This window comes from Scyliorhinus canicula, chromosome 13 (genome assembly GCF_902713615.1).
Source record: "Scyliorhinus canicula chromosome 13, sScyCan1.1, whole genome shotgun sequence".
NCBI lineage: Eukaryota > Metazoa > Chordata > Chondrichthyes > Carcharhiniformes > Scyliorhinidae > Scyliorhinus > Scyliorhinus canicula.
This window is the reverse complement of record NC_052158.1, coordinates 92556892-92569328: the sequence shown is the minus strand read 5'-3', so window position 1 is coordinate 92569328 and position 12437 is coordinate 92556892. Positions and strand designations below refer to the sequence as shown.

Below are 12437 nucleotides of genomic sequence, written 5' to 3'. Positions count from 1 at the left end.
AGCCTTGTGTTTTACTGCTGAACCAGAGGTGCCAGGACTGAAGGGAGTATGCCTGTCACTGTTATTTACTGGGCAGAAATGTCTCCAGTAGCAACTCATCCTGCACAGGCTGATCCCAGATTGTCTGCACACTCGCAGCAGGCAGGCAGGCCCATTAGTAACTCTGGCCACAATTCACGCCAATGCCTGTGATACATTATTTATGAATGAACAATGAAATTGAAACCAAGCAGCTGTATCTTTTCAAATGGGAAACGATCACAGCGATTGGGAATCATTACTGTAGAGACTGTTACGATAGTGCATGTGCAACTACGAACAAAACTGCTGCTGCTTTCTCGCTTGCAAGATGATGCAACAATACCAAAATTAAGGGTTGCGTCTATAAGCCTAAAATGCACATTAACTTGCACTTCCTTATTAAATTGAAGACAACAATCAGCAAAACCCAACTTACAAGTGCAATGTTGCATCTGACACTGATGGTATTGGTGAAGGATTGGAGCTTTGCAGTGGAATCAGCATTTTGTTTTTAGAAGCAGCCAGAATATTTTGATTAGTGTTTACTCATCAGCAATTTCTTGCAAAATCAACTCTGGATTCAACTTCCTGTGTGAGGTAATCTCATAGGCAACCCAATGTATGGGAACTATGCATGGACAATTGTACCTGAAGTCCTACTGGCAAGTTACTGTGCTCACAACTGCAATATGCAAAAACTGATGACTCATCATCCTCCAATCTCATGGATCAACCATTAACGATGATCATGATATCAATAATGTCTGGCTAATTCTCTCATCTCCATACCCACCATATAAACCCGACATGATTCCCCTGCCCTGAACTTGATTTTTTTTTCTAATTTCTTTCCCCCTCCCCTCTGCCTAGATGCTTAAATCTCATTTCCTTGCAAACCATCACCTGCTCATTCAAGGCCGGTCCAAATAAACTACTGCTCACCCAACTTTCCTTTCTGGTCCAGAGGAGAGTGGACTTGTAAATGATTGCCTCTTCTCAAGCCCTCTCTCTTGTTTTTAAAATGTTTTAATTCCCTCCTCAAAATACCCGGCCTCAATTGTGTCCTGGCAACCCATCAGCATCTTCTCTTTCCTCTTCAAACTCTTGAACACGCTGTTGCCTTGCAAACCTGTTCACATCTTTTACACAACTCTGTTTGTATCTCTCGAATCAGGTTTCCATCCTGGTATAGCACCGAAAGGTAACCATGTTTAAATATCCCCCCTCCTGCAATTTCTTTCAGTGAAGTATTAGGACTGAAGCCACAAACTCCATAGGTCACAATCTATTCAATTTTCTGCCCAATAGCTTAGGGTGGACTTTAATTTAGAAGATTTTTCACCTCCCGTCACTGAAACAACAATCGCCTATATATCTACACTTCTATCCCATCATGTCTTGATTCCCAGAGGGCTGCTCTCAAGTAATCCAGAAATACTGACAGAAGAGCATAATGGGGAATCAGGAAGGGAAATTTGTATACAATATTTGGCAGATAAAAATTGCAGTGCTGGAGGAAGTTAAAGGGGTGATATATATATATATATATAATTAAAAGGCCAACAACAAGGTTGTAGCTTTGACAGCATATATTGATATGCAGACATGGGCAGCTGAACAGATGCATCAATGGTGTACAATTCTATGATTCTATCAATGACTAGGTGTGCACCAAGGAGAGTTTGGCTTCAGCGGCAAGTGGATGGTGGGCATAAAAAGTTTGGTGAAAAGTTGGGGGTTGACTAATGCATGAAATATATTAATATATCAAAAGCCGGAAATCACCTTTTACGAGATCAACCTTTACTCATGTATATACAGTAATATCTCAAAACAAACTTGGAAATATTGAATGCTCATCTTTAACTTTCAAATCTTGTGTTATACTATTATAGAAGCATTACTAAGAGTGCTCTCATGAAATTACAATCCAAACATGAAGGCCCGCCTTCTCAACCTTGCCCCTTGCCTGAGGTGTTGTGACCCTCAGGTTAAATCACCATCCGTCAGCTCACCCCCCACAAAGGGGAAAGCGGTTTATGGTCTTCTGGGATTATGGCGACTTTACACTTTACACAGGCGCTTCAGACCCAACCACTTTCGGATCTTGCAGCATCAACCATGCAGAAAATGGACTTTGCAAGCTACAAATGATCATCTCAGGGAAATATTATTTGTAGATCCTGGGCGTGATTCTCCGAAATGGAGACAGTGTACGTGCCATCGCGAACGCTGTCGCGTTTCACGGCAGTACGAAATCGGCGCGGGCACTACCAATTGGGGGCCAGCACGGCACTGGAGCGGTTTACGCCGCTCCAGCCTCCCTTCCCGGCGCCAAATGGGCGTTGCGCCAACCTGCACATGCACAGTTGGACCGTGCCAACCCGCGAATGCACGGGGGACTTCCTCAGCGCCCCGGCCCCGGTGCAACATGGCGTGGGGGTTCAGGGGTCGGCCGCGTAATAAAATAGGGCCAGGGCTGGAGAGGCCGGCCCGGCAATCAGTGGGCCCTGATCGCGGGCCAGACCCCATCGGAGGCCCCCCCGCCGGTGAAAGAGCACTTTTTCCCGCCACATAGGCCGCCCCCCCGACCCTACGGCAGAGTTCCTGTCGGCGTCGCGGGAAAAAATGGTGCGAGCGGCGATTCTCCCATATGGCGCGGCCTGGGAGAATCGCGCCCCCTATATCACACTCATGCAGCAAGAATTCATTCCCCTTTATTCAGCAAACTTCATAGCTCTCTATGTAGTCTGCCTAGCCATTCCTCATAGGACAAATGTTTGGTACATCGGAAAGTGTGAGTCACAGCTAAAAATTCACAACCAAATTTAAATTTTGGAACTTAAATAGCTAAATCGTTATTACCAAAGATTTATTTATTGAAAAATCATGTCATTGCCAAGGGATGAATTCTGAAATAGAAGTTTTACAATCAATTACTAAGTATAACAGAAAAATACAAAGAAATGACAAAAAGAACAGAGTAGAATAAGGTACTGATTGATAGATGAAGGTCATTATGTCATATGGGGTCCAATCAATGGTTTGTTCATCTGACTATTCCTAAATCTTGCTGCTTAGTTAGCCGTTTTAAATTCCATAGATAGATGTGTGTGGGGGTAGCAAGACGTGAAGTTTGCATTTTGGCAGCTATCATGCAAAAGAATGGCAGTGTTAATCATATCTGATTTTGAGTGCCCCCAGTCCACAGTCATGTGAGTCATGAGTAACTATAGTAATTAGGGCTAAGAGTGACTCTGCAAGCCCTATTCTGAATACTTAACTGCTTGAGATTGCTGCTTTGTGATTCTGCTAAACCACTCGGGTGCCCCGTGTTCCAATACAGGACCAATAGATTATGCAAATGTTTTTTTTTAAACATTCATTTACGGATGTGAGCGTTTGGTGGCTAGACCAGTTTTATTTATTGCCCATCCCCAATTGCTCTCAAGGTGGTAGTGATAAGCTGCCTTCTTGAACCTCTGCAGTCCATGTGGTGTAGGTACACCCACAGTGCTGGTAGGGAGGGAGTTCCTGGATTTTGATCCAGCGACAGCGATGAAGGGTTCTTTCAGGGGGTGGTGTTTCCCCTATATCTGCTTCTAAATAGAGGCTGTGGGTTTGGTAGATATGGTCTAAGGAGCCTCAGTAAGTTGCTGTAGTACATCTTGTAGATGACACGCACTGCTGCCACTGTTCATCCACTGGGGAGGGAGTGAATGTTTGTGGATGGGGTGCCAATTAAGCAGGCTGTGTCTTGGATGGTGTCATATTTGAGTGCTTTGAAGCTGCACTCATCCAGGCAAACGTGGAGCATTCCTGACTTGTGTCTTGTAGATGGTGAACAGGCTTTGGGGAATCAGGTGAATTACTTGCCATAGGATTCCTAAGTTACGAGAGCATCACTTGAGAGGGATTGAAATATATCCTCAAACTCAGCTATAACTACCTCATAGTTGATAATATAAATGTTATTCCACAAGTTACATTTCATCACCAGATCACAACCTTTCATTTGGTCACATTAAATAGCATCTGTTCCTTGACCACCCAGCTCCCCTGCATTGCTCTTCTGGTTTTCATGATTACACTTTTCACATAGTACACACACTACTTTGTATTCTTGAACACATTTAATTTTCCCTCTGTACATTTCTTTTCTAAATGTCTGGTTCAATCAACCCTCACCCTATTGTGTTTATTGCTAATTGAATTAAGTTATCGGTTATCTTTAAATAACAGAAACTATCACACATACATGATTGAACTCAACACTAGATTAGTCTGGTTGAAGGCACATCGGAGCCTTACATTCTTTCATTCCAGTTTTCTAAACTGCCATGATTGCTTCTTCTACAGAGTATAAACCATGATGAGAAATAACATTAATTAATACTTGACAGTCCGAGAAGAAACCCACTTTTCCAATGAACTATTAAGTTCCTATATATATTCCAAAGTGCACACTGCAGTTCGAGTTCGCAAACATCTTCCCAGAATCACAGGATTGTTACAGCGCAGAGAGGCGCCATTTGGCCCATCACGTCTGCACCGACTTTCCCACAAGAGAATCATGGTTTTGCGCACTCTGCTGCCAACTTTACACATTATTTCTATTCTAGGGTCAACTAATACCCTTGTGAATGCCTCAATTGAACATGCCTTCACCACGCTGCCAGGCAGTACATTCCAGACCTGAACCACTTGTGAGAAAAACTTTTTCTCACTTCCCAATTGCTTCTTTTGCAAATCACCTCCAAATCTGTGCCCTCTCATTCTCGATCCTTTTACGAGTGGAAACAGTTTCTTCTAAAATACTCCGTCCAGCCCACTCATTATTTTGAACATCTCTATCAAATCTCCACTTAATATTTTTCTCTCCAAGAAGAACCGTCCCAACCTCTACAATCTATCCTCATCAATGAAGTTTCTCATTCACAAAGTCCTTACAGACGGAGGCCATTCATAAATTGCCCCTCCTATCTTTGCCCACTCACCCACCCTAATCTTGTAACCCTGCAACCCTGTCTATCTTGCACATCTTGGGACACTAAGGGGCAATTTAGTATGGCCAATCTGCCTAATGTGCACATCTTTGGACCGTGGGAGAAAACTGGAGCACCCAGAGTAAACCCACACAGACACAGGGAGAATGTGCAAGCTCCACACAAGAGTACCCCACGGTCGCTGTGAGGCATTAGTGCTAACCACTGTGCCAACCTGGAACCATTCTTGTAAACCTCTTCTGCACTTTCCCCATTGCATTCTTATCATTTGAATAGTGCGGTACCCACAACTGCACTCAATATTCCAGCCAATATCTAAGTAGTGCCCTGTATAGGTCCAGCACAACCACCTTGCTCTGGTACTCCATTCCTCCTTTATAAATTCCTCTTTAAGCATTTCACCCAACGTCAGAGCAAGTTTAGTGCAACGTAAACACATTGTCGATTCACAGCAAGTCACGATACAGTCAGAAAGGAGCGCCCCAAACCTCACGGACAACTGACATTAACTGTCACTACAAATTCCCCAACTAACATCAGGAATCCTAAAAGAACACATCCAGCAGCAACTTCCAGCTTCTCTATGATCACAAACACCAATATCACTTTCCCCCCCCCCCCCCCCCCCACTATCACAAACACAAATATCTCCTCTGCCCCCCACCACCACTGTCACAAACACCAATATCCTCCCCCCCAACCACTATCACAAACGCCAATATCCCCCCCCCCACCACCACTATCATGAACGCCAATATCCCCTCTCCCCCCATCACCATTATTACCAACGCCAATATCCCCTCTCCCCAACACCACTATCACAAACGCCAATATCCCCTCTCCCCAACACCACTATCACAAACACCAATATCCCCTCTCCCCCCACCACCAGTCACAAACACCAATATCCCCTCTCCCCCCCCACCACAAGTCACAAACACCAATATCCCCTCTCCCCCCACCACCACTGTCACAAACACCAATATCCCCTCTCTCCCCCCCCACCACCACTGTCACAAACTCCAATATCTCCTCTCCCGCCCACCACCACTATCACCAACGCCAATATCCCTCTCCCCCCCACCACTACTATCACAAACACCAATATCCCCTCTCCCCCTCCCCCCCCACCACCACTATCACAAACACCAATATCCCCTCTTCCCCCTACACCACCACACTGTCACAAACACCAATATCCCCTCTCCCCCCACAACTAGTCACAAACACCAATATCCTCTCTTCCCCCCCTTCGACAAACACCAATATCCCCTCTCCCCCCCACCACCACTGTCACAAACGCCAATATTCGCTCTCCCCCCCCACCACCACCACTATCACCAATGCCAATATCCCCTCTCCCCCCCAGCACCACCATCACCAACGCCAATATCCCCTCTCCCCCCCCACCACCACTATCACCAATATCCCCTCTCCCCCCCCACCACCAGTCACAAACACCAATATCCCCTCTCCCCCCCCCCCCACCACCACCATCACAAACAACAATATCACCACTCCCCCCACCACCACTAGTCACAAACACCAATATCCCCTCTCCCCCCCCCCCACTTTCACAAACAGCAATATCCCCTCTCCCCCCCCACCACCACTATCACCAACACCAATATCCCCTCTCCCCCCACCACCAGTCACAAACACCAATATCCCCTCTCCCCCCCACCACCACTGTCACAGACGCCAATATCCCCTTTCCCCCCACCACTATCACCAACACCAATATCCCCTCTCCCCCCCCCACTATCACCAACACCAATATCCCCTCTCCCCCCCCACCACCACTATCACAAACACCAATATCCCCTCTCCCCCCCACCACCACTATCACCAACACAAATATCCCCTCTCCCCCCCACCACCACTGTCACAAACGCCAATATCCCCTCTCCCCCCCACCACTATCACTAACGCCAATATCCCCTCTCCCCCCAACCACCACTATCATAAACACCAATAGCCCCTCTCCCCCCCACCACCAGTTACAAACACCAATATCCCCTCTCCCCCCCACCACCACTATCACAAACACCAATATCCCGTCTCCCCCCACCACCACTATCACCAACACCAATATCCCCTCTCCCCCACCACCACCACTGTCACAAACACCAATATCCCCTCTCCCCCCCCACCACCAGTTACAAACACCAATATCCCCTCTCCCCCCCACCACCACTATCACAAACACCAATATCCCGTCTCCCCCCCACCACCACTATCACCAACACCAATATCCCCTCTCCCCCACCACCACCACTGTCACAAACACCAATATCCCCTCTCCCCCACCACCACCACTGTCACAAACACCAATATCCCCTCTTCCCCCCCACCACTATCACTAACGCCAATAATCCCTCTTCTCCCCCCCCACCACCACCACCACTATCACAAACACCAATATCCCCTCTCCCCCCCCCCACTTTCACAAACACCAATATCCCCTCTCCCCCCCCCCCCACCACCACTGTCACAAACACCGATATCCCCTCTTCCCCCCCACCACTATCACCAACGCCAATATCCCCTCTCCCCCCCAGCACCACTATCACCAACGCCAATATCCCCTCTCCCCCCCCCACCACCACTATCACAAACACCAATATCCCCTCTCCCCCCACCACTATCACCAACGCCAATATCCCCTCTCCCCCCCCCCCCCACCACCACCACTATCACAAACACAAACACTATCACAAACACAACGCCAATATCCCCTCTCCCCCCCACCACCACTATCACAAACACCAATATCCCCTCTCCCCCCACCACTATCACCAACGCCAATATCCCCTCTCCCCCCCCCCCACCACCACCACTATCACAAACACAAACACTATCACAAACACAACGCCAATATCCCCTCTCCCCCCCACCACCAGTTACAAACACCAATATCCCCTCTCCCCCCCCACCACCACTATCACAAACACCAATATCCCCTCTCCCCCCCACCACCACCACCACTGTCACAAACACCAATATCCCCTCTCTCCCCCCCCCCCACCACCACCACTGTCACAAACACCAATATCCCCTCTCCCCCCACCACCACTATCACAAACACCAATATCCCCTCTCCCCCCCCCACCACCACCACTGTCACAAACACCAATATCCCCTCTCCCCCAACCACCACTATCACCAACGCCAATATCCCCTCTCCCTCCCACCACCACCACTGTCACAAACACCAATATCCCCTCTCCCCCCACCATCACCAACGCCAATATCCCCTCTCCCCCCCACCACCACCACTGTCACAAACACCAATATCCCCTCTCCCCCCACCACCACTATCACCAACGCCAATATCCCCTCTCCCCCCCACCACCACCACTATCACCAACGCCAATATCCCCTCTCCCTCCCAGCACCACCATCACCAACGCCAATATCCCCTCTCCCCCCCCACCACCACTATCACCAATATCCCCTCTCCCCCCCCCCCACCACCAGTCACAAACACCAATATCCCCTCTCCCCCCCCCCCCCACCACCACTATCACAAACAACAATATCACCACTCCCCCCACCATCACCACCACTAGTCACAAACACCAATATCCCCTCTCCCCCCCCCCACTTTCACAAACAGCAATATCCCCTCTCCCCCCCCACCACCAGTCACAAACACCAATATCCCCTCTCCCCCCCACCACCACTGTCACAGACGCCAATATCCCCTCTCCCCCCACCACTATCACCAACACCAATATCCCCTCTCCCCCCCACCACCACTATCACAAACACCAATATCCCGTCTCCCCCCCACCACCACTATCACCAACACCAATATCCCCTCTCCCCCCCACCACCAGTCACAAACACCAATATCCCCTCTCCCCCCCCACCACCACTGTCACAGACGCCAATATCCCCTTTCCCCCCACCACTATCACCAACACCAATATCCCCTCTCCCCCCCCCCACTATCACCAACACCAATATCCCCTCTCCCCCCCACCACCACTATCACAAACACCAATATCCCCTCTCCCCCCCACCACCACTATCACCAACACAAATATCCCCTCTCCCCCCCACCACCACTGTCACAAACGCCAATATCCCCTCTCCCCCCCCACCACTATCACTAACGCCAATATCCCCTCTCCCCCCAACCACCACTATCATAAACACCAATATCCCCTCTCCCCCCCACCACCAGTTACAAACACCAATATCCCCTCTCCCCCCCACCACCACTATCACAAACACCAATATCCCGTCTCCCCCCCACCACCACTATCACCAACACCAATATCCCCTCTCCCCCACCACCACCACTGTCACAAACACCAATATCCCCTCTCCCCCCCACCACCAGTTACAAACACCAATATCCCCTCTCCCCCCCACCACCACTATCACAAACACCAATATCCCGTCTCCCCCCCACCACCACTATCACCAACACCAATATCCCCTCTCCCCCACCACCACCACTGTCACAAACACCAATATCCCCTCTCCCCCACCACCACCACTGTCAGAAACACCAATATCCCCTCTTCCCCCCCACCACTATCACCAACGCCAATAATCCCTCTTCTCCCCCCCCACCACCACCACCACTATCACAAACACCAATATCCCCTCTCCCCCCCCACTTTCACAAACACCAATATCCCCTCTCCCCCCCACCACCACTGTCACAAACACCGATATCCCCTCTTCCCCCCCACCACTATCACCAACGCCAATATCCCCTCTCCCCCCCAGCACACTATCACCGACGCCAATATCCCCTCTCCCCCCCAGCACCACTATCACCAACGCCAATATCCCCTCTCCCCCCCCCACCACCACTATCACAAACACCAATATCCCCTCTCCCCCCACCACTATCACCAACGCCAATATCCCCTCTCCCCCCCCCACCACCACCACTATCACAAACACAAACACTATCACAAACACAACGCCAATATCCCCTCTCCCCCCCACCACCACTATCACAAACACCAATATCCCCTCTCCCCCACCACTATCACCAACGCCAATATCCCCTCCCCCCCCCCCCCCCCACCACCACCACTATCACAAACACAAACACTATCACAAACACAACGCCAATATCCCCTCTCCCCCCCACCACCAGTTACAAACACCAATATCCCCTCTCCCCCCCCCACCACCACTATCACAAACACCAATATCCCCTCTCCCCCCCACCACCACCACCAGTCACAAACACCAATATCCCCTCTCTCCCCCCCCCCCCCCCCACCACCACCACTGTCACAAACACCAATATCCCCTCTCCCCCCACCACCACTATCACAAACACCAATATCCCCTCTCCCCCCCCACCACCACCACTGTCACAAACACCAATATCCCCTCTCCCCCAACCACCACTATCACCAACGCCAATATCCCCTCTCCCTCCCACCACCACTATCACAAACACCAATATCCCCTCTCCCCCTCACCACCACCACTGTCACCAACACCAATATCCCCTCTCCCCCCACCACCACTATCACAAACACCAATATCCCCTCTCCCCCCCCACCACTGTCACAAACACCAATATCCCCTCTCCCCCCACCACTAGTCACAAACACCAATATTCCCCCACCCCACCCCACAGCTGTGGCCGGGCGACTGAAGCCGATTTCCCGGAGACAGGGTCTCTCTTTCCGGCTCGCCCCACTCACCGAAGCTCAGGAAGCACATGAGCAATAACACCACTAAGCGGTGCGGTAACCTCCGGGGATCGCACAGGGCCGAGGCACAGCCGTCCGACTCCCGGCCTGGGCTCGGCTGACCGTCCGACTCCCGGGCCGGCTCGCCGACATCCCGGGCTATCAGAGGTTCTCTCTCTGCCATCCCGTTCCCGGCCGCTGCCAGCCGCCGCTCACGTGACCCAGGTCACCTGACTCCCCAGACCAACCCAGCTGTCTCACTTCCTGGAGACAGGCCGGGGACTTCCTGGAGACCAGGTGAGCGGCGCAACAACTCCTCGATGCAGGAGCTATTAAATCTGAGAATCATAGAATTTACAGTGCAGAAGCAGGCCAGTCAGCCCATCGAGTGTACACCAGAATTTACAGTGCACAAGGAGGCCAGTCAACCCATCGACTCTACACCAGCCTTTGGAAAGAGCACCCTTAAACTCACACCTCCACCCTATCCCCCTAACCAATTCGCCTAACATTTTTTTGACACTAAGGGCAATTTATCATGGCAAAACCACCTAACCTGCACATTTTTTGACTGTGGGAGGAAACCGGAGCACTCGTAGGAAACCCATGCAGACACGGGGAGAACGTGCAAACTCCACACAGTAACCGGAGGCCGGAATTCAACTGGAGTCCCTGGAACTGTGAGGCAGCAGTGCTAACCACTATGCCAGCCACAATCCATTTTCTAGTGAAACAGGAAAGGCCCATCCCCAGCTGCCTTAACCAGACCTGGCTTCACTGTGAAATGATAGCACCAAAATCTGTATTTTCATGTAATGAAGTGTCCCAATGTGCTTTATAAAATAAAGTGTGCCTCACACAAAGATGTTAGGTCAGATTGATCACGAGCTTGGTCAAAGAGGTGGGTTTTAAGGGGTGTCTTAAAGGAGGAAAATGAGGTAGAGAGGTGGGGGGGAGGGAATTCAAGAAGCTTGGGGTTTAGGCAACTGAAGCCAGAGCCACCAGTAGTGGAGCAGTCACAATTGGGATTGCACAAGAAGTCTTGGGGGAGATTACATAGATAGGAAGGGATTTGATAACCAGGATGAGAATTTTTAAATCAAGACATTGCTTAACCACGAGGCAATATAGGTCAGCGACCACCGGGGTAACAGGAATAGGACTTGCTGCGAGTTTAGGCATGAACGGAGGAGTTTTGGATGATCTTGAGTTTACTGAGGTTAGAATGTGGAAGTACAGCCAGGACAACATTGGAATAGTTGAGTCAAGAGGTTGAAGGTTGGAAGAGGGTTTCCGCTGCAGATGAGCTGAAAAAGGGGGAGGTTCTGGAGATGGAAATAGGTGGTCTTTGTGATGGTGGGAATATGAGGTTGGAAGCCTCATCTTGGGATCAAATGTGACAGCAAGGTTGTGAACAGACTGGCTAAATCTCAGACTTTTACCTTGTTGTATTTGCAAAACCTCAAATACTTTTGACCAGTTTGCTTACTCAAAGGTTTTACCTCGGTGCCTTTATTAACGAGGAGAACAAACTACAAACACAAGTTCAAATTGAACAATGTTTATTTAACACAATTAACTCTTAAATTACCCACAATACTAGAGTACCCAAGATCAGTATATACTACCCGCAAAGATGGCTTGGTAGGGCTATGAATTTGATCACTGCGTTTTTCTGGTCCGTCATCACGAAACTGGTTTGCACTGGCAGTCCCTTCCTTGGTCTGGTCTAGTC

General features: G+C 49.8%; 1 protein-coding gene across 2 annotated transcripts in view; it reads right to left on the bottom strand.

The window, feature by feature from the left end:
• Positions 1-10933, bottom strand: part of mfsd1 (major facilitator superfamily domain containing 1) — a 61200-nt gene extending 50267 nt beyond the window's left edge. For both annotated transcript variants that reach the window (XR_005462927.1, XM_038816948.1), the window contains exon 1: positions 10715-10933. Coding sequence is in view for 1 of the 2 variants with exons in the window: in XM_038816948.1 (XP_038672876.1) it covers positions 10715-10886 (172 nt within the window). In the remaining variant the exon portion in view is untranslated. The remainder of the gene's footprint in view (positions 1-10714) is intronic.
• Positions 10934-12437: the final 1504 nt, after the last annotated feature.